The sequence below is a fragment of the Girardinichthys multiradiatus genome, chromosome 15, assembly GCF_021462225.1.
Source record: "Girardinichthys multiradiatus isolate DD_20200921_A chromosome 15, DD_fGirMul_XY1, whole genome shotgun sequence".
Classification (NCBI taxonomy): domain Eukaryota; kingdom Metazoa; phylum Chordata; class Actinopteri; order Cyprinodontiformes; family Goodeidae; genus Girardinichthys; species Girardinichthys multiradiatus.
The window spans coordinates 5689614-5713359 of NC_061808.1; the positions used below are offsets into that span (position 1 = coordinate 5689614).

The window sequence follows — 23746 nt, forward strand, 5'->3', positions numbered from 1 at the left end:
GTTCAGATAAAAAACTGCTTAAAAAAAGTTGCTGTTTTGTCATTTAATGAGCCACATAAAAACATTCAGTTAAAAAGGATAAAGAGCTAAAACACAATTTCATAACTGCTGCAGTTTGAGAGAAAAGACACATGTTAATCATTGGATAAAAGCAACAGTTCAAACACCGCTCTAGACGTCTGGGATCTTTTAACGCTCCAATCTCTCACTGATTGAAGCTAAATGCCGCTGCTGACAGTCCGGTCTCAGTCAGGAGGCAGCGGATTAAAGGTCCCAACACCCCTTCACTACACGGCCGTCTGTGCAGCGGCCAAAACCCTGCGCCAAATACCTCACAACTCAAAAAACTGCCAAATTGAGGCTGAAATCAGACTTAACATCTCAACAGGACTCTGGTTGGACTGAAGAAGGTATCTGCACGAGTTTGGACGGTAGCCCAGAAAACCACAGGGATCTACATCCACCACTTCACACACTCCACACGGACTCACAGCTGCACAGAAACGATGGCTGCTGTTAATAAAACGTACAAATATTTCAGACTTTCAAGTACAATTCAACGAATACTGCAGACATTTAAATTCTTGTCAGGGAGCTTAAGGGTGAAAAGGATGATTGAAACAGTATAATCTGCCTGTTTAGATTTAAACATCAAATTCACATGGAGATCACGTGAAATTCTGGCCCATCTATCTCCATTAAGTCTTCTGTGCATAAGAGACAATAAGAGTTTCCAGGTCAGGTGGAAACAGATTCAAAGTTGAAACATGGGCATCCCCAACTTCATGCAACACACCCAGAATCCTTCCTGAACTTTTCAAATAGCAGGAGATTTTAAATAAGAATGTGTCCGTCAATACGGGTTGTCCCTGAGTCTTTAAGCAGGATAATGATCGAGAACCCAAGGTCAAATCAAAGAAATGGTTGACCTGACACAAAATCAACCACCTTCCATGGCCATCTCACTCCCCAGGACTGAATCCTGTAGAAAACCTGAGGGCTGAGCTGAAGAGCAGAAAGCCAAAGAGGAAGGACCCAAGAAGGGCTTGTGAAGTGTGGCACTGGTGATATTAATACAAATATTTTATTTTACCAGATTACCATTTAATCAGATTAAAGGCTGGATTTTTTTTTTTTTTGGTTCATTTTTTAGCATGAGGTTATGCTCCTGCAGCAAAATCTAAGTTTATTCAAAGTTTTCTACACATCTTTATCTGAAAGCCAATAAGTGTGAATGTTGCTGTAAACTCCACATGAACAGAAACTGGAACTTATGCAAGCGTGTGGAGAATCCATGTCTAACGATTTCTTTCCACCACAAATATAATTAAATATCAAAATTCCCACCGTATGTGTGCAAAAAGAGATCCTTATTCATCTTACTTTGTTACCATGTCTCTGTTAAACCAAAAACAACAAAGCAGTAAATCTAAACAACACTAGACCACCACAGGTGGAGGAACCTGTAGAGATAGGCGTGTCTTTGCTGACAGAGGCACATTTATATTTAATCATGCACGACTTACAGAGAAGAAAATGTGTTGCATGACTGTATATTGGCAATGCAGCCATAAAAAGTAAATGAACGACAGCAAGATAACACAGATAATGTTTTCCAATGCAAAGTAAACATTATTCCATGCCATCATTAAGACTAGCTGCTGAACATTAATAACAATAAACAACCCTAATGTTTGATATCAGATAGCAGCCAGACCAGCCGGCTGTAAAAACATGCAGGGAAAACTTGGGACAAATAGTAGTTTGAACCTTTTTCCATTATAAAGAGAACAAAATGTGAAGCAAATCTGCTAGGGAGAAGAATCCAACCGGTTCTAGTTTCAGGTCCGTTTACTTACTGATTACTCCTTCCTCCTTGCCTGTAGAAGCTAATGCAAATCACCTGATGGGAGGTTTTAGCCTGGAGGGTAAACATGAACTCAACACTCAGACTGAGAGAAATACATTACCTCCCACATGCATATATACAGTTTATAAAGTCACTCTTCAGATAAGCACAAAACATTCAGATCAAAACACACAATTAGTGTTTATCCAGCAATGGAGCTAATTAAGACTTCAGTAAGTTATATCCGTCATCTTTAGCTGAATATTTTATAGGCTAAGAAGACAAGAGATGAAGTAGAATTTGTACTTCTTGCCTGGAAATATCTCAAATAAAAGAAAAATGAAGGTCACTTACACTTGTTCTCTCTTTCTCCAACTGTAATACGGTAACGAAGCCATCAAATAGCTATAAAACAAATATTTCCAAGCCGGCATTCATATTTAACATTCTCACACCCTCGCTTCTCCTCTCATCTGCCGCTCTCTGTTTCATTGTGAAACTGCAGCGAGCGGGAGGCCCCACCCAGCACCATGCTGATCAGATTAGAGGGCGGCCTGTTGCCATAACCCTAGACCTCTGCTCTTCCTCTCCTCTCATTTCCTCAGTCTCTCCATCTCAGTCTTTCCTACTTTTTCATCTCCTAACCTCATATTCTCCACTCACCATCTATGACACCCTGTTCATATAGTTTAGAAGACTGAGCAGGAAAAGAGAACAAGGAAAGATAATAAAAACTGAGCCCTCTCTTCCTTTCCCTTACCCAGATTTGTATCGGCTCCTCATGGCAGCATTTGGATCCCTCTTCCCTCCCTGGTCGAACATCGGATCCACAAACTTAAAGACGTGTGCCAAGCCAAACTGGAGAGTGGATCCGGAGCGCAGCACCGTGGTCTCCGTGATCCGCTGCCCGTCCACGAAGGTGTCAGCGACGGGGCCATGCGGCGTCACCGTCACCATACCTTCGCTGTGCATCAGGTTGCAGTGGTGGGGCAGGATCCCCGGGCCAAGAAGCTGCAGACAAACACAGATGAGTCAAAACAGAAGCACTGAACCCATTTTGCATCGGCCAGAGGAGTCAGACTGAAGCTGTGAATTAAATTTAATCAACTAAACAACTAAACTAAAGTTGTGACGGGTAAGAATTAAAACATCCTCCCCTTATTGTAATGCTTTTTTTTTATTATGTCACATCAGTGGATCTGCACAAGAACGTCAGTCCCATTTAAGAGTCATATTTAACATGAACTCAGGCGTTGAACAAAAGCCGTCTGCAGAATCAAAACTAATCTTAAGGTTGCATTAAGGCAGAAGAAATAAATGTGAGATAAAGAGCACATTTCAAAGGTGCAGCACCCTCCACACAAACTAGCACCGCTTTTTAGATAATCATTTAGTTTTGTAAGTTGGTGTCTAGGAACCTCAAATTAGAAATGAATAACTTCCTGATTCCTTGGAGGGGGAAATATGACATGGCACAGAAGCCTTGTTTCTCTTACACTCTTCAAAAGGGGAAAGAAAGGAGACCATGCCGTTTAAGTAAGGCAGATGTCTGTTTATGACAAAAGGTACATGAAAACAGCCACTTGCCTAAATTTGGATAAATCTACAGCCAGAACAATAATTCAAACATTTTAAAGAATGTACATTTTATTTTGCCACCACGCACAGTGAGGAGGATGGTAAAGGAGGTAAAAACATCTCTAAAGTTTACTGTTAGAGCACTGCTGCAAACATTGGCATCTTGAGTCTCCATAGCAACCATGAGACTATCTACATGGGTACTCATTCAGGATGGTGGAGATAAAGCCATTTCTGTCCCAACCATCAGCAACCTAAATGTTTTACCTGCTAGATGCATCTGGTGTGAACCAGGCTTAACATGCAGAAAAGCCCCTCATGCCTCTTGTTAAGTAAGGTGGAGGATCTATGATGCTGTGGGTTTCTCTTTCAAAGAGCAGATATGTCAATAAGTGGGGTCTGTGATTTTAGAAAATCAACCAAATAAACTACATGTCTAACACTGCCTGAAGTACAGTGCTGGAGGATAAAAAACATGAAAAATCTAAAGCACTTAAAAATATTTCACTCAAACAAGCAGAAGAAATCCTGCTTTAAACGATTTTACAAAGTAAAAGTCTACAGAGTGTGTGAACATCAGTTGCAGTGAGTTATAGATGGGTTCACCTGGATGGCTCCATCCTCTGTGCAGTCTGAGCCCACCTCAGTGATGCTGTGCTGAAGCCGGTACAGCTTGGGCTTGTCTCGGGAGTCGGAACCGTCTGGAAGCACAGAAGCTCTCAGGTTTAGCACGGATCAAGGCGAAGCTGCACCCTCATACAACTAACAGCGTTTAATCCAGTATTTCAAGGATCAACAGTCAATCCAAAGTGACGTGCACAGAAGTAATTACGGCTGCAGGACAGTTACTGGATATTAGTAAGCAAGGTTTAGTAAAAGCAAAGCAGTGCATCAGTTCAAAACTATGTCTGCTGTGGAGGAAAAGGGAGATAAAAAAAACCTAGAACAAAAGATATTCAAATGTATATTAATTTTTTTGTTTCTTTAGGGTCTAACCTACAATCATTTTTAATGCAGCTCAGACTTCTACAATACAAAAATAACAATTAGAAGCTATATTAATACTGCAGTAAACTATTTATTTTAATGGATTTCTTTTTGAAACTCTTATATTTACCTGAGGGTTTGATGTGGTTCTTATCAATACAGTTAAAACAAAATCAAACTTCCTAAAGCTCCAACTCAATTAGCTGCAAAATAATATTTATATTATGCAATTTGTTATCCAAGCCCCGAACTGACTACTTTTAAAGATAATGAAGATTAAACAGGTAAAACTCAGAACAAAACCTAAGTTCTTGACTCAAATAACCTACAATGATTTATAAATACCATCTCTACTGCAGATCTGTAATCAAATGCGACTATCTGATTATAAAGCTATAGCAAATATGCGCCATTTTTACGGGAATGTGTTTCAGATCAACGCAGCATCAGAGCAGAACACCCCAGCAGCCAGAACAAACAGAGGAGGTGCGTTGCAGTTTTTACCTTCTTGGTGCCGATAAGCGTAGTAGGCATAGTGATTCCCTCGGCCTACAGCAGGCAGGCAGGCAGGTAAGGGGCAGAAGGACACGTGCACAGGCCACACACACACATATTTATTCACACACACACACACCCAGGCAACCAAAACATGCCATGAGAAGGTGGGAAAGAAAACAGACACATAGCAGAAGGTGAAAATGCAGCAAGGAGGAAAAATAATGCATTAATACCTTTTTAACCCCAAAACGCACCCAAACACTCTTACTGATCTTTGGATGTTAAAAATCCCTCTCCTCTAAAAGAGCAAACAAAGAATTAAATAAGTTTGTACTGAAAATAAAAGCTGTCTAAATTTAGTTCTGTTTATGTGCATTGCATTTCGAAGGATTTATGGACGTAAAGGGAAATATATTTCTGATCAGTCCAATTAGAGATGCATTGACAACCCGCAGACACTTATAAATAATCATCAGAAAAATCGGATCTTTTTTCTACTCAGTGAACGCACCATACATTAATGCTAACTGTGTGCGCTAACAACAATCCTCTTTGGTCCTGAAGGAAAGTTTTCAGAAACAGTGAGGTGTTTTAATAAAAAATAAAATTCACAAGAAGCACAAAAGGTGCGAGAAGCTATTTAACTGAGGCATGTCGACTTCAGCAGACCCCAGAAAAGCCTAAAGTATGACAGTAAGGTTGTTCTGGTTAATGTTTTTGAGCCTTCAACTAGAGCTGCCACAAATATTTGACCCATAAAGTGAGTTTCCTGAATTTATAAGTCGAATTTGTTCCATTTGTTAGTCTAGAAAATGTTTTTCGTCTATTCCTAGCAACAAAAATGAGACCTATCTTCAAGAATCTTTGCTGTACTTTAATTAATGGGAGCGCCCAAGTCTGTTTGAGTAAAACATTGTTGGATGTTGCGCTTCCTTTTGAAATGAAAGCAAAAAATACATGACTAATGAAAGAAAAACACTTTGTGTCGTAAGAAACATTTTCCATTTACGAAGATTTTGATTTGTCATGGAAAATCTCATTCTGAAAATTCGGAAAGTGTCCATCTGCATCAGCTCCGTTTGCAGGAGGGGGAAATTTGCACCATTCTTCAGCTGCGGTCACAAGAGCCACTTTGGACACCCCTGATCTGCTTCCTCTATGGAACCCATGCAGAGACCGTTGATCACAGTTAGTCATGCATCATTTGGTCCTTATTTTAAAACAATAGTAAAACCCTCTTTAACTGCATGGCTGGACACTAACCAAATGAACCTGTAGATGAAGCGGCTTGTGATCTAAAAAAAAATAAGAAAGCTACCATTTAACGACAATAGATGAATGATTCATACAAAATAGAAAAAAGGGTGTACATGCATATAGATGTACATACTTTTCTTGTTAGCTTTCATTCTATTTTTTCTAAAGTCCATATATTTAAACATAATGTCTATATGCTGTGAGCGCTTGAATTCTAAGTCAAATCCCTTGTTTGTACAAACAATCTTGACAGATAACACTGAGTTTGATGATTTAACAAACTAACTTGTCTAAAACGGTATATGAAAGTGGTTCTATTGGATATTGTTATTTATTTTAACGATAGCTCAAGTTGACACCAACCTTATCCCACATTAAGCCGCATTCTTGGTTTTCAGAGATGCATAAACCAATCCCACCTGTATCACTTGAAGCATTAATAAAAAAAAATACTTCGTAGCAAATAAATAAAACTGCTCTTTTAAATCCTTTGTATGTTGAACCATGTGCTCATTATTCTGTGTCCTTCTACTTAGCTTTATTCCTGCTGTAAATATGGAGGAATAGAAGTAACCTGAACACACTCACAAATACACAGCTCAGTTTTTAAATCCCATTTCACCCACAACCAGTGACCAGTAAAACATTTGGTGAACGTAAAGTAGACGTGTTAGTATTCTCCTGGATTAAGGCCTCAGAGGTTACCCAAAAACTCCCTCACAAAAGCAGCCTGGTGACGAGTTTTTGGGTCACCCTTTGGGTCAAGTAAGATAATGATGTAAGATGATGAGGGCCATAAAAAGCAGATACAGAGAGAGAGGGGCAGGGAGATCAGTAGCAAGACACAAGCTGTTAGGACAGGAAAGGGGTTCAATGTTCGGGGAAGTTTCACCAAAATGACCTGGAAGGGTCTCACCACAATCATTTCTTACGTTTCATATTGGTTCACATAACTCCCAACATCTTCATTGCGTGCTTCTACGTCACGTTTATATTTGTAACCATAAATAAGAATAAACAATTTGACTTAACCTTGTAACTTCACTTGTAGCAAGATGCAGATATTTATCTGACAGTTACAGTAAACTGTTATCTCTCCACCTTTCTACAGTGAAATATGTCCTGAAAGGCACAGTTTTCTTTTTAGTGGTCCAGATGTTGAAAGGATTCCCGGATAAAAAGTACTACAATAATAAAACAACCTCACATAGAAACACAAATTTCACTTAAAACACTCACTTCTGACTAAACCTACATGTAATTTAGCTTGGTTGCACTGCCACCTATTGGTGAAAGTGTATCATAACAGCATGTGTCAACTAGGGTAAGTTTCTTCCTCTGAAGCTACTGCTGATCGTAAAGCTGATGAAGATCATGGCAGACAGTATGACACCATGGTGTGATCCTACCTGGACTCAGCTCCACCAAATAAGGCAGTTTTTCGGGCGGCATCAAGCCATCCTTTCCTCTGAGCCCTTTGTCGTCCTTCCTTCCTTTCCTGGCCTGGTAGTCCGAAGGTCTCTTCTTCAGCTGGAACACCAACGATCCTGATGCACAAAGATAATAACTTTAATAACAACGTGATGGAGCAAAACAATTAAAAATATGAATAGACGCACATCGTTCCTCTCAGGAAGTGCACTGCGTGCACAAACGTGGATGTGCTTTGGACTTTAAAGTCCCTCCACACCAGCTGAAGTAAGTTGAGTGAAACATCTTAAGAAGAACCAACCTGCTCGAAATACAACTTATTTAAAATCCTTATTCGAGTTAGAGAAGCATGCGTTGTTGGTGCTCAGATGCTTAAACACGTTACCTAACAAACTATTTTGATGATTTAAAAAATGTGATCCATGTTCAGGTGCATCAAGAACCGTTTTCACAAAACTATGTCAAGTAGGAAATGAAGTCGTCTACTGTGGGACGTTTCATACAATATTAATTCACAGGTGTTGACAACTTAAGATTATTTCTACATTTTACTCAGTCTGTTGTGAAAAAAATAGTATAACTTCATTACATAATATCTATCAGAGGTCATAATGTGTCATATTTCATAAGACTCGACCTGCCCAAATGGGGATCAAACCAAAATAAGCAGGTATACTGTAATGTACAGTTCTCAGATAATATACACTTATATTATACATGACCCTCAATACATTTTTATGACTTTTTACTCCTGAAAACTATAGCAAAAAACTAAATAATGTCTTGATTTTAGGGTACATGTGTACCAAGTGGTTTGTTTAAAAGGTACAAAATGGAGGTATGAAGAGATAAAATAGCAATCCATGGCTACACATGGATACAACTTGGCAAAGGGGCAAAATGACTCAGAACAGGCCCAAATGATATGCATCTGCAAAGCAAAAACATACAGGGGTTGGACAATGAAACTGAAACACCCGTCATTTTAGTGTGGGAGGTTTCATGGCTAAACTGGACCAGCCTGGTAGCCAGTCTTCATTGATTGCACATTGCACCAGTAAGAGCAGAGTGTGAAGGTTCAATTAGCAGGGTAAGAGCACAGTTTTGTTCAAAATATTGAAATGCACACAACATTATGGGTGACATACCAGAGTTCAAAAGAGGACAAATTGTTGGTGCACGTCTTGCTGGCGCATCTGTGACCAAGACAGCAAGTCTTTGTGATGTATCAAGAGCCACGGTATCCATGGTAATGTCAGCATACCACCAAGAAGGACGAACCACATCCAACAGGATTAACTGTGGACGCAAGAGGAAGCTGTCTGAAAGGGATGTTCGGGTCCTAACCCGAATTGTATCCAAAAAACATAAAACCACGGCTGCCCAAATCACGGCAGAATTAAATGTGCACCTCAACTCTCCTGTTTCCACCAGAACTGTCCGTCAGGAGCTCCACAGGGTCAATATACACGGCCGAACTGCTATAGCCAAACCTTTGGTCACTCATGCCAATGCCAAACGTCGGTTTCAATGGTGCAAGGAGCGCAAATCTTGGGCTGTGGACAATGTGAAACATGTATTGTTCTCTGATGAGTCCACCTTTACTATTTTCCCCACATCCGAGAGAGTTACGGTGTGGAGAAGCGCCAAAGAAGCGTACCACCTAGACTGTTGCATGCCCAGAGTGAAGCATGGTGGTGGATCAGTGATGGTTTGGGCTGCCATATCATGGCATTCCCTTGGCCCAATACTTGTGCTAGATGGTCGCGTCACTGCCAAGGACTACCGAACCATTCTTGAGGACCATGTGCATCTAATGGTTCAAACATTGTATCCTGAAGGCGGTGCCGTGTATCAGGATGACAATGCACCAATACACACAGCAAGACTGGTGAAAGATTGGTTTGATGAACATGAAAGTGAAGTTGAACATCTCCCATGGCCTGCACAGTCACCAGATCTAAATATTATTGAGCCACTTTGGGGTGTTTTGGAGGAGCGAGTTGGGAAACGTTTTCCTCCACCAGTATCACGTAGTGACCTGGCCACTATCCTGCAAGAAGAATGGCTTAAAATCCCTCTGACCACTGTGCAGGACTTGTATATGTCATTCCCAAGACGAATTGATGCTGTAATGGTCGCAAAAGGAGGCCCTACACCATACTAATAAATTATTGTGGTCTAAAACCAGGTGTTTCAGTTTCATTGTCCAACCCCTGTATACTTAGACTCACAAGTAACTGTAATGACAGTTGAACAGCAGAAGGGGGCAGTAGCAGTCAATAAAAGAGGGAAGTAGCTTGTAGGTTAGATGTTTGAATTCCCAGCAGGAGGTGAATTCAGTTGGGTTTTTTACCTCTGTCTGCAGGCCAGTCTCTGAGGATCTGCAGAGGACACTCTAAATCATCCAGAATCACCTCTTTGCACGTCTTATCATCTTGCTGCAAAGATCAAGAAAAGTAAGAATCCAAGTATTTAAACAGGTTACAGTGGATCCAAAAGTAACAACATTTTATGACACAGTTCAAATATGTTTGCTAAAACTAAGGTGAGAAATAATCCAGATTTTATTCACATTAAACCCTGTTGGTGTTGAGCTGTTGATGCTTTTAACTGGTAAGAGATGAATGTTGAACAGGAATACAGATGTTAAGTTACCTAGAGTACTAAGGTGGTTCTGCTCTTCCCCTCTGCACCGCACCCACTCACACCAGCTTCCATCCAACCAACTACCATAATCACTGCTTGTTGAATCTGATGCTTCAGTCTCTAAATCTATTTCTTTAAGCTGTTAAGTTATACATGCATGTGTCTGGTCTCTGCAGGATCTCTTGCAGTCTAGTTTGTGTCACAAAACACAAACAAAGAGCACCCCTGATGTTCAGTGTGGAAGCAACTGAACTGCATTCCTCCTGAAGGGTTTTTGTTGCGGGAGGCATTCTAGTTGAAATCTTCCAGACTTGTGAAGTGTGTGAAAATTGTTGTGGCGAAATTACGACAAAATAGATGCTCTGCTCTACTATTCTCAATAAGAGTTTCCTGCTGCAGCTGGAGGAGCCGAAGCTAGTTGACACAAGTTGTTAAACAGCTTAAACGGGACTTATTCGTTTGCTAGACGAGAAAAAAGGTTTAAAAGTTGTGTTTACAAGGAGATTTTCAGACTAAAATCTCCGGCAGTCTAAAGTAACAGTTTTTACCCGAGCGATGCAGTACTCCCTGGGGTACTCCTTCTCCAATCCGTACTTCTCCAGAGCCTCCACCACAGCGAAGTCTGCTGTGTCTCTGGTGGACAGCAGGATGGTCTTGTAGGGGATGTTGGGCTTCAGACTGTCGGCGTAAATCTTCAGAGTTCCCCCTGCAGACAGCAGAGCATTTCCTTTACGGTTGGACTATGCAGATGAAAAAGCAAGATGACTTAAACATATCAAAGGCAGACAAACATCACAGCCTATGTATAAAACCAACATTGTGGATGTAACACTTCCACATGTTGCCATCTAAGTTTGTAATTTCTTGAAGCTGTAACATTTTATTTTGTATTCTTATAGTGAAAATATACAATACCTCTTTTGGATTTTACTTATGCACAACTATTGACTAATATGCACACATTTCCGTCTTTACATACACATTGTTTTTGACAGCATTCTTACCCCATAGAGATGTCTCACCAGACAACCCTTCTTGCTGGGGCGAAGCGAGAAGAGGTACTTATTTCAAATGACGCTACATCATGGCGCAAGCTAGTTATAGGGTAGGCGACGCTGGCGTCGCGATAACCAACAAATCAGGTTTGGCGTAATGAGATAAATGCTTCTGAGGGATACGGCAAGGGGCGTATCCCATAGTGAGACATCTCACTCATGCTACTCTGAGAACCGGGGTAACCTAAAGATCTCTTGGAAAAAGATATTGACCTATTTCTCATTCAGGAGAATGACAGAAATAATTCCAGCAAATTTCATGGGCCAACATCTAATCCGACTAGAGCCACTGCTTATTGATGAACGGACATTTGCAAATTCCTTCAAAATACTGGCTACAAGTTTTTTCTGGTTTCTAAACAAATAGTTACTGAAGGTCAGGTTATTACAAGTAAAATGTCTAAGAGTTGCATCTTTGAAAAGTATTTTTTGGTCAAGTCCCTCAAGTTGACCATAAAGGAACACATCCAGTTTTCCCATTTCTGGATAACGGCAAAAAGAGACCGCATTATTCCTGTCCTGACTTCTCTTTGCTGGCTCCCTGAACTGTTTAAAATCCACTTAAACAAAATACTACTAATAACATAGAAAGTTCTTCTAGCTTAAGCAGCTTTCTGTTTCACAGCTTCAGCATCGTGCGCATCCACTCTGCTTGACCTCGCTCTGCTCAGCATGAAAGCTGTTGTGTTTCCACTGACTCGCTGACGGCTGGAGGTGAGGTTTGAAGATACACCTCCAGCAGTCAGTGAAGGTCTGCTGTTTTTCATAACCGTGCAAACAAACGAGTCGTCATTTTTCCGAGACACCACCAAGCTGCTGCTGCGTATTGCACATCTCCTATGATGCACAGAAAAGCCTGCACCTCATCGTTGTCCGTAGTATTAATAATATTTTATTCAGCAGAAAAGTACCTGAACTATAACAAAGATTCAGTGCATTTATTGCCTAGAAAAGCACTGAAGAAAAAAGAAAGTAGGATTCTGAGAAATCTTCTATAAAATAATCCTTTTAGAAACTACAATTCCAGCAGGAAGAGCGTCTCTGACTCGCCACCAGTTGTCCGGACTGCGGACAGCAGTTAGAGCCGCTCTTCTCGTCCATCTGTCTGTCTGGCAGAGTGATTAGGTAATGGCTGAGTCACAAACCCAAGCAGTCAGCGTATTTGTGTCATTCACTCAACATGCCTTTCAGTGTGTGTTTGTTAACACGGCAGCGGGAGACTTTCTAACAACATATGGCACTGCTGGGGTTCGGTTACAACCAGGTCAAAACATCAATGCTGACTGTGACAACAAACATGGCTTTACTGTAACTAAAAACTGTGGATCGGGAAGCAGGGATCAACAGAACCGACTCAGTGTGTTGTGTAAAGACAAACAGACACAGAAAACCATAACCATCAGCGCACACTTGAATTTAAATGTTCTTGTAGATTCTGTGGAGCTTCGGTCCAGTCAAAAAGCAGCAGCAACTGCCTTGTATTCCGAAACAGGTGTACTGTTGCTTTGTTTTCTTGTTTTATACTTTTGCTTCATCAGTCGTCATTTACTGTTATATGAAAGGTGCTAAAAACTGATGATGATGGCGGTACCCTCACCAGCAGAGGTTCTCTCAGAACAATCAATGGTCTGCAGTCAAATCCACCAAATAATGTCGAAATGGCGGGCAGCAGCTGCATAAATACGTTTATTATTAACAGTAATACAAAAAACAATCGTCTTCATTAAATGCTTTTTAGGTCTGTAAAGGCACCGAGGGGTTAAAGTTCAGGAAAAATCAGATGGAGGTATAATTTGACCAATAAGTGGGAGCTATCTTGTAATCTCTTCATTTCTCCTAATGGACTTATAACTGCTACCTCGATCAAGGAAACTGCACGGCTTTTTTTCGTTACGACCGGTGTTGAGTGCACTTAACTGTTGAATCAAAACAAAAAACTTAGATAAATGTACTTTTATGGATTATAATAATACTTAAAGAAGGACATTGGAACAGGATGAAGTCACAAGTCCTCAAAGAAAACAGGCTAGCATCAGCCTGATGGGTGCATTTCTCATGACTGTAGCTTCTGACCCTACTAAAGATTAGTCCATGTACCTGTTCTGCAAGCAAACCTGCCGGAATAACATTTAACCCGAGACCACTTAATAGCATCAAAAAATGTGACAAACTGAAATATTGCAGTTTTTATTCAAGTAAACAAATATGGACAATTGCGGGAAATTGTTAGTTTTTAGAGTTTTGAAATTCTGTCTTTAATGCTTCAGCATTTATTGTGACTGATAAGCGAAACCCTTCACAGCACGTAGATAAATTAGTGATAACTGTCTAAAGCTGGGAAACATTGGCTAGTTAAACATAAACTAGATCAAAAACAAAGCAGAAAAGTAGTCTAAATGCAGTTATTACATAGAGGCTGATGTGACTCCTAGAAGTCAAATTAAAATGATCTGTAAAGTAGCCATGCTTTTAAACTCTATGAACTAAATTATGTATTTTTTCAAGGTCTTAAGTTCATGAAGCAGGAGAACCTTTTCTTTTAGCTTTGTTCATACACGCTGAACCTTGACCCCCACTGAAATGTGTTAGGAGCCGAATAATCAATGACTTATATCAAAACAGAGAGGAAATATGCTAACATTCAAAAATGTCATCAGCCAGAAAACTGTAGAGAGGACAGACTTCAGTGTCCAGAACGTCCATGGTGACTGAGTTCAGCCAAACAAAATATCAGGTTTTCAAGCATATACAGTACAGACCAAAGGTTTGGACACACCTTCTCATTCAAAGTTTTCTTTATTTTCATGACTATGAATATTGTAGCTTCACACTGAAGGCATCAAAACTATGAATTAACACATGTGGAATTATATACTGAACAAAAAAGTCTGAAACAACTGAAAATATGTCTTTTATTCTAGGTTCTTCAAAGTAGCCACCTTTTGCTTTGATTACTGCTCCACACACTCTTGGCATTCTGTTGATGAGCTTCAAGAGGTAGTCACCTGAAATGGTTTTCACTTCACAGGTGTGCCCTGTCAGGTTTAATAAGTGGGATTTCAAGCCTTATAAATGGGGTTGGGACCATCAGTTGTGTTGTGCAGGAGGTGGATACAGGACACAGCTGATAGTCCTACTGAATAGACTGTTAGAATTTGTATTATGGCAAGAAAAAAGCAGCTAAGTAAAGAAAAACGAGTGGCCATCATTACTTTAAGAAATGAAGGTCAGTCAGTCCGAACAATTGGGAAAACTTTGAAAGTGTCCCCAAGTGCAGTCGCAAAAATCATCAAGCGCTACAAAGAAACTGGCTCACATGAGGACTGCCCCAGGAAAGGAAGACGAAGCGTCACCTCTGCTGCGGACGATAAGTTCATCCGAGTCACCAGCCTCAGAAATTGCAGGTTAACAGCAGCTCAGATTAGAGAACAGGTCAATGCCACACAGAGTTCTAGCAGCAGACAAATCTCTAGAACAACTGTTAAGAGGAGACTGTGTGAATCAGACCTTCATGGTAAAATAGCTGCTAGGAAACCACTGCTGAGGACAGGCAACAAGCAGAAGAGACTTGTTTGGGCTAAAGAACACAAGGAATGGACATTAGACCAGTGGAAATCTGTGCTTTGGTCTGATGAGTCCAAGTTTGAGATCTTTGTTTCCAACCACCGTGTCTTTGTACGGCGCAGAAGAGGTGAACAGATGGACTCTACATGCCTGGTTCCCACCATGAAGCATGGAGGAGGAGGTGTGATGGTGTGGGGGTGCTTTGCTGGTGACACTGTTGGGGATTTATTCAAAATTGAAGGCATACTGAACCAGCATGGCTACAACAGCATCTTGCAGCGGCATGCTATTCCATCTGGTTTGCGTTTAGTTGGACCATCATTTCTTTTTCAACAGGACAATGACCCCAAACACACCTCCAGGCTGTGTAAGGGCTATTTGACCTAGAAAGAGAGTGATGGGGTGCTGCGCCAGATGACCTGGTCTCCACAGTCACTGGACCTGAACCCAATCGAGATGGTTTGGGGTGAGCTGGACCGCAGAGTGAAGGCAAAAGGACCAACAAGTGCTAAGCATCTCTGGGAACTCATTCAAGACTGTTGGAAAACCATTTCAGGTGACTACCTCTTGAAGCTCATCAACAGAATACCAAGAGTGTGTGGAGCAGTAATCAAAGCAAAAGGTGGCTACTTTGAAGAACCTAGAATATAAGACATATTTTCAGTTGTTTCACACTTTTTTGTTCAGTATATAATTCCACATGTGTTAATTCATAGTTTTGATGCCTTCAGTGTGAAGCTACAATATTCATAGTCATGAAAATAAAGAAAACTCTTTGAATGAGAAGGTGTGTCCAAACCTTTGGTCTGTACTGTATATTGATTTAATGAAGGGTCACTGGGAATCACCATCTATAAATGCCTATTTTTAACGGCTGGGTTTGGGAACCAAAGAAAAATAACATCTAGAACAGAGAATCCCTAGGCAGTGAGGTCTTTGCTAAATCTTTGATCCAGAAACAATTCTGAACAGATAGCCGAAGAAAACATCTTCGAGACTGAAAATCTCTTCTTTTCGAATCAATGAATCGCTTTAAGCTTTAAGGAACCATAACATCTCAGCACATTGTTCCTGCTTTCCTCAGAATCCACACCCAACACTTAAATCCTAGTGTCAAAGACCTAAGCTGAGGTTCACGGCTTTGTTTTTGCCCCGAAAGCCACTGACAAAAAGAAGATCTGACCACCAGCTGCACAAATTAACCGGTCATAATTAACAAAAGGGAGGTGATTTAAAGTACCTGACTCTGGCCTTCCATCGCTGCTCATAAACTCCTGCATCCGTTTCTCCAGTTTCTGCTGCCTCCTCCTCTTCATCACCACCTCCGGGTTTGAGATCGTCCTGGTGAAGCTAGTTTCTGGCATATCCTTATAAACCTCTGCTGCCAGACAACTGTTCTCCCTAAATCGCCAAAACAAATATGTAGACAAATGGCATTGGATATGAATGAAAAAACAAAAACAGACAGAGGAACAGAAAGGTCAGAGTTCATGGAGTTATTCTTTCCTCTTCACGATAGAACCCCTGCCTTTCTTAACTCAACAGAAATCCTCTCTGAGGACTACGAGGATGTGAGAGAAGGGGCAGTAAGATAAATGAGGGCTAACGTGTTTGTGTTACCCGTCCTCGCGGCCTAGAATCTGCTCGTCTCCATCGGGGATCCGAGCGAACTCTTTTTCCCTCTTCTTTTCCTTCTTCTTCTCCTTCTTGGACAAAGTCCTTTTGAAGTTTTGTATCACTCCATCTTTCTCCTTCTCTGGTCCATTACTCTGACTCTTCTGGGGAGGATGAAACAAAAGAGCAAATTAGTGCAAATGCTGTGTAGTACCATATCGGTTTAGGAATGGATGACTGACAAAGCTTCACAAAGAAGCTCTATAACGTCTATGGATGTATTGATCTACGGATGGATGGATAATACATCTTGTGATGACTGTAAGTTACAGGCTCACAGTCAGAGAGAGCTGCTGACCTTGGGCAGGATGTCGTTCTCATTCTTCAGGACAAACCGCCCCTCTCTGTCGTCTTTGTTCCAGTTCAGCTGAACAACAAGCGGCTTTTCGTCCAGGTCCAACTGCCGCTCTTCTAAAACACAAACACAGCAGTTTATCTAAGAGCCAGCGGTGTCTGCCTGGTTTCGTTTGGCAGGACTAAATCAACAGGTCTCACCACCACTGACGTGGACCTCATACAAGGAGTACTTCGGTGACGACAGCATCCTCATATCCGGTCTGAACTTCTCAGCTAGCGTCTCGATGACGTCCTGTGTCGTAGCTGTGCTGGAGACCCTAATGCACTTGGTGGCAAAGTTGCCAGCCACCCGGTCCTGGAAGTAGAACCGCATCACGCCATGGAACTCAAGGTCCTTTACAAAAAACACAGAAAGAAGACAATACCTTTATATAAACTCCAAAAACACAAGCTAAATTTGAAACAATCGTGTTTAAAAGAAAAATACAACAACAATGTGAGTAAACCATGGTTATTGTTGAAGCCCAACTGTACTGTAAGATTGTGGATAACCATTATTGATGGGAGGTAAACAGAAAACAATGCTTAGCATGTGAAACGTATGAACAAGGTGGAGACATTATTCACTGATATACCGGTCTACTGCAAAAGGGACAGATACAGCTTGAACCTTTTCACACTTTATGCTACAACGACACACTTCAATCAATTATATTAATTTTTTTCTGGATAGACCAACACAAAATTGTGAAGTATCAAACATTTTACATTCAAAATCTTTTATAAATTAAAATCTTCTAATTCAGGCTCAGAGAGTGAATATGTAAAAGAAAACCTTTGCTGCCTTTATAGCCGCAAGTCTTTGGGATGTGTCTCTACCAGCATCTAGAACATTTTACCCTGTTGACAGATTCTTCCACCTGAGCTGTAGATCACTGCATCTCCTCCAGAGTTACTTGGCTGCTTCTCTGATTAATGCCCAGATGATGAATGGACAGGGCTCCATTACATGCTCAAAGCTTAGAAAATTGTTTTAAAACCTAACAAAGCTTCTGACCGGTTTGCTGTTTTCATAGATTTCCATGATAAAATTCAGGCATAACACATAAACATCAGTAAGATATACTGATGTTTGTGATTGCAATGTGACAAAATGTGGGAAACTCAAGGACTCAAATCCTTTGCAAGAAACCATACAAGTAGAGTTTTGTGCACTAAATTTACAGAAAGCCAGAAATACAGTTAAATTAAAAACTAACCGGGTCACAAACCTTAAAAGGTAAATAAAACATTTAAGACATAAAAGCTTTGAAGAATTGCAATTCAAACTGTCTCAGATTAGATCTCTTGGGTTCAAATAAAGCTTGTTTTTTTGAGGAAATTTACATTTTCCCCATAATTAGAACCAAATGACAGTCGTTTCCAGGAAAACCCCACTTCCTTCCTGACCTGTAAATCGAATCAATTAACTCTGCTTGAACTTCATTATCTAGTTTTCCCCGGTTCGTGCTGCTTGTTTAAGGAAATCTCTCCTTTAGGCAAACAAACAGATACAAGCTCAAACACAGCTGTCCTCGACACTCTGGACTACGCTTGCAGCGAATGCTCAAATTAATTTCCTACAACCAGGGATTGGGGAAGCACAAAACGTAAACATCCAATAGTTTCCTGATATATGCATGTAGTACAGGGCTGGAGAAGCAGCTGTAACGCAGTCCTGCAGGCTCGCTAAAACATCAGAGGCTGAGCAGTAAAAATTGACCTCATGTTTCATCATAACTGGCATTAGAAAGATCTCGGATCCACTGCAGAGATTCCCAGCATTCCATTCTCCTTATGTGTGACTTATCTACCATCAAAAACAAAAAAAAAACAAGGATCTGATCTTTAAAAATGAAATGAAACTATCTCCTTTTAGCATCCATTATGTTGCAAGGTTTCTGCATTTAGAATATTTGTTTTGAAACTAGGCTGACCAAGCATGAAACGGGGAAAGGACCCCAAGGCTTCCTTTATAAAAATTCATTTTTTGTATAGTCAGGAAGGATGTGGTCTGTTTAGAAAAGGATGCAGGAAACCAGGACAGATTTCTTTTGTCAGAATTTGAATATTAAAAAGGGTCACGTCAGTATTTGAAAAAGGGACGAGGGAAAACGATCATCTAAGATGACAGACTGAGCCACCTCGAGCTGGACGGGAGCTTTATGAACAGGATAGTTATGAAAACCTGAAGTTGAGACGAGGCAGTAAGTTAATATGCAGAAACTGTTTAAATTTTCTCCCGTTCCCTTATTTGTTTCAGCCTCCTGTTTGTTGAAGTCAGGCTGAGTGAAAACAAGAGCACAGTTTCGGTAGACGGCAAGGGTGGAGTCAGGAATGTGTGTGTGTGTTGTGATTTACTGCTGGAATGTGGGTCATCGCGGGCTGCTGTTGTCAAGCTTGCGTAACCGTTAGTAACTGTTACTGTGGAGACACTGGTCTTCTTGGTTTTAAACAAAGCCAAGCTTAGAGTGAGCAGTGAATACTTTACATGCTGGCCAGCTGGACCGCAGTGACCTCCAGGACACTTGGAATAGCCCGGTGCAGACACACATGGAGTTCAGGTTCAATGCAGAAGCATCTCTACTAGAAGCCAGCTCGCTTGGATCATCATCACTCTGTTAGCTTCAGGTTTACCAGCACAACTTTTACCTTAGCCACAGGAGCAAAATGTCAATATTTTCATTCAGACCATAGAGATCAACTCCCACTAAACAAGGTTGTATTTAACCATTTCATTAATATGGCACCTAGTCACAATGAATGGCATTTCAAGGGCAAAACCAGCTTAATTCAAATCCAGGGAAATAAAATTCAATTCGTGCAATTAGTGCAGGACAATTAGGGCATCACACTTGCGATGGTGAGAATATTGGAAAATGTTGCAATGACAATATCAGGTGCCATTTATGCCTATTTTGTTCTTTCCTCTCTTTCTCATCTCTGCTTCCATCACTCTGTGACCTTTAGCTTTTTGGCGATGCCATTTTTGTCCGGCGGAAACATCTGCTGCTGTGAGACTCTGTCCGGTAGCTAAATATTACATTAGCATGTAAAATGGAGGTCATAATACTTGGAATATATTAGAAAAACTATTTCTGCACTCCAAACAGCCGATATGAATATTGCACACTCTGATATTGCTATGGCGATACATTTGCGATACATTTTGCAGCTCTAGTTCAAATTCAACTCAAATCAATCCAATTCACTCCAATGAAAAACTCAACCAGTCAGTTTCAGATCCAATAACATGCAGTCTAATTTCATCCCAATTATTACACAACACAGTCAAATGCAGTTATCAGATAATGCAGATTGGTAAAAAGCCATCTAAGGAAGCCCAGCTGATTGAATCAACTTTGCAGATTTGCTTCATCCTGAGCAAGCATGTGGGGACAGTGGAAGGAGGAGCACTTTCAAGGCATCCACCTGGGTGGTAAGATGACCACTTACATTTCTTGATAGATTTGAGACCGAAGTGGCAGCTGACGAAGAAAGGAAAGGTTAAGAAAGGAAAGTTTAGACCTGTGAACCTCCGGGTTGTATTTCTGGATGATTAAAGCTTGATAGAAAAGCGTACCAACTCAGTAGGTTCATACTATGTAAGAGTATTTGTACTTTGGATGTGTAAATGTAGAAGACTCCTCGGAGATAAACACCTACTGAACCCCACCAGCAGTGGATAGACCAAAGCTCAGACAACCGTCTTGGGGTGCAGCTCTGCAAACTCTGCAACCAGAGCACAGCATGGCAGTGGGAGGACTGTGATGTGAGCAGCAGGAACTGTCGCTGGAAGTACTACCAGGACTCAAATGTAAAGGGAATGACTGTGCCGCCAAAGAGGATTTAAAAAAAAAACATCTAAACATAGTTTTCTTTTTTAAATTGCCCTGTTTTTGCCAATTGAAAACACTGTTTTTGTTGACACATATGTTTTTGTAACTATGTTTTATTGCGTATTCTTTATGAAATAAAGAATCAATTGTTCAGTAAATCCGCATTGTTTTTCTTTCACTAAAACCCTAAAGTCTAATTTGTCATTTAACCATATGGTAAATTCTAAATAACTCCCAAATAATTAAAGCTCCATGTTTTCTAGAACTACAAATATCTGTGTGAGGGTCTTTGTCCATATAATTCGGTAGAACAGACACACTGACCCACACAACTCGTCCGCCTGGCAAATACCTGTGCACTGCATGTATGCACGCTTTTGTGCAACAATCCTTATTCCTGAACAACAAAAGAGAATAGCTGTAGCTCCCCCCAGTTTATTTTATAAGTACTTTATAGGATGCACAGACACCCCAGAGTTGAAACGCTCCAGCAATGATTTAATTAAAAATAAAAAAGGTTTAAGATGCAGTAGTAATATCGCCGACTCTCCTTATCCCATCAACTAGTATGTTTAACAGTTACAAGTAGTACAATACACATCCGGTTCTGGGGCTTGCACAATCTAGCAGCCTTGGATTCCAGGCCATTGAAGAATCTCTTCAAAACAAAAGCCATAAAACATAAAAAATCATCTCTTGTTACACCACGGGGCTGATTTGTCAATTTGAAATTCAAAATACCCAAAATGAAGATGTTTTTATCACACATAAAAAAATCATTTTTCCCCAACATATGCACATATCTCCATCTCTAAGCTGAGCAAATCAACAAACACAGATTAATTACTGTAAGTCAGACCATGCCATGCACGGCAGGGCTTTGTGCTGCTCGGAGTGTTTGCATTTTAATCCCTCCTCTGCTGTAAATCAGTGGCAACTGCAGACATTTCACACACAACGAGTGGTACTTCAGACTAAACTTGGGAGTTTGTGAGATAGAACTATTTATGATACAGATAGAAAGTAGGACAAGTCTGCAGATAGCTGCTATCAGCCAGATTCAACCTCTCAGTGTGGAGAAAATGTGTGATGTTTGCGACAAACTATCATCCTCGGACTTCTACTATCAGAATGTTTAATGATCAACAATGTAATTTCTTTCACACAACCATGGAGGAGATTTTCCAGCAGAACTGAACCTTCTCCACTAATTTAGTACAAGTCTATGCTTTTGCTTCTATAAAAAGAAGTAATCTGGAGACGCTTTTTGGTAAAGCTCCCAGAAGACTGAATATGACAGGAAACGCATGCTGCCGAAGGCTTTGTTAAGAGCATGCAGACAGTTAAAATATAAGAACCGCCCACAATGCATCCGGACAGAGCAACAATATAATGAAGTAGGAGCTCAGTAAAAGGAGGCGAAGAACAGAAAGAAATTACAAAACAACCAATCACACACTTCCAAACAGACTGGCTGACCAATGAGCACTTTTTATATCTTTTATTTAAATTCAATCTGAAGCTTTGAGATTACCCTGATGAAGTTCCCAACCTGTAAGCCTTGGTGTGTTAATGAAGTTTGTTTATTGGTAGCAGTATTGCAGGATCCTTTATTAGATGTTTTATTCCCTCTCTGTCCACGTGCCAAAACTTCTGGATTTAGTTATCTGTTCTGGAAATCTTCAACAGCAGATAAGAGGCAACCTCGCAAAGATTAGCATTTCACACACAACTAATCCAAATTCCAAATCTAGAAATGTATGAGTATCTGTTAACGGTACCGATCAAGGCTTTTTAAAATGATCAGTTTTAAGGTCTTTCTAAGTTTAATCAGAAGCCGGTTATTTGTGTACGGTTTGATTTTGTGAGCAGCGCCCTCAGTGAGCAGCATGGCTTCATTTTGCTAGCTACATTTTATGAATCTCTGCCTATTTTTGTGTGTGCAGCTTGTAAACATTTAACACAGGCTGTGTATATTGTTGCTTTTGCCCATTGGAGATTTCCATCAGCTTTTACATAGGCACTGATAGTGAAAGAAAGACTGTATTGGTGGCTGCATGTCCCAGCCTGTCTGCGTGAAGGGGTCTGCGCCTCCCACCCTGCTCCGATATTCCCAGCTGGGACAACATTACATTTTAGGAAGAATGTTCAAAGTTTTATCCATTGGTTAACTTAAACCAATTAAATGTGACAAATCTATTTCAAAAAGTCATATCAAAACAGAGAGCAAAAATGCTACCATAAGGGCGCGGCGCTGATGTTGTAGGGGTTTAGGGCGCAACCATATATGGAGGCTACAGTCCTCGAAGCGGCTGTCCCGGGTTCAAGTCCCGGACCCGACGACTTTTGCCGAATGTCTCCCCCTCTCTCTACCCCTCTTTCCTGTCTGCCTACTGTCAAAAAATAAAAAAATAAAAAATAAAGGCCACTAGTGCCGAAAAAATATCTTTATAAAAAAAGAAAATAATAATAAAATGCTAGCAGTAGCCTAGCACTTCAGAAATGTGCTCCGAATGAAAACATCAGCAGCAGGACGTGAATTCACTGAAGACCGTAGCTGCATGGGCATAGTTACATATAACTTTAGAAAAGTATAATGAAGCTTTGTGTGTAGAGTGAGTCGTTGTCGGGACATTACAGAGCTGACTGCTTTTTCTGCCAAGGAAGCTGCATATTAAGGCCATCCTGCAGAGACTTCGGCTCGGACAAAGTAAGCGTAAATGTCTACCAGTAAATGACTCGGATCAGTATCAGAGTCAAAAAAATAACGGTCAATACATCTTTAGATGGCACATTGGACTGAATCATAACTGGAATGCAAAGATGGCAGACTATTTATTTATTTGCATCATTCTGCCAATACCTTGACATTACTTCTTTATCAAGTTAGCACCCTAGCGCCAATAAACAGTAGTTATCAACTCTTCAAAATTCTAATTTAAATAAATAATGAAAAACGTATTTAATTATGACATTAAACCAGTGAAATACAGTCATGTTAAGGTGTAGAAGTGGGTTAAGGAATAATC

At 40.5% G+C, this 23746-nt stretch overlaps 1 protein-coding gene across 13 annotated transcripts in view; it reads right to left on the minus strand.

The window, feature by feature from the left end:
• Positions 1-23746, minus strand: part of afdna (afadin, adherens junction formation factor a) — a 113700-nt gene that overhangs the window by 57762 nt on the left and 32192 nt on the right. For 10 of the 13 annotated variants that reach the window (XM_047387841.1, XM_047387851.1, XM_047387853.1 and 7 more), the window contains exons 2-11: positions 17038-17233; positions 16841-16953; positions 16489-16646; positions 16109-16269; positions 10798-10955; positions 9957-10041; positions 7579-7716; positions 4919-4963; positions 4034-4128; positions 2610-2860 (exon numbers count right to left, since the gene is read on the minus strand). In XM_047387841.1, the coding sequence (XP_047243797.1) occupies positions 2610-2860; positions 4034-4128; positions 4919-4963; positions 7579-7716; positions 9957-10041; positions 10798-10955; positions 16109-16269; positions 16489-16646; positions 16841-16953; positions 17038-17233 (1400 nt within the window). The remainder of the gene's footprint in view (positions 1-2609; positions 2861-4033; positions 4129-4918; positions 4964-7578; positions 7717-9956; positions 10042-10797; positions 10956-16108; positions 16270-16488; positions 16647-16840; positions 16954-17037; positions 17234-23746) is intronic. The other 3 variants (XM_047387852.1, XM_047387850.1, XM_047387844.1) reach the window with 1 other exon arrangement.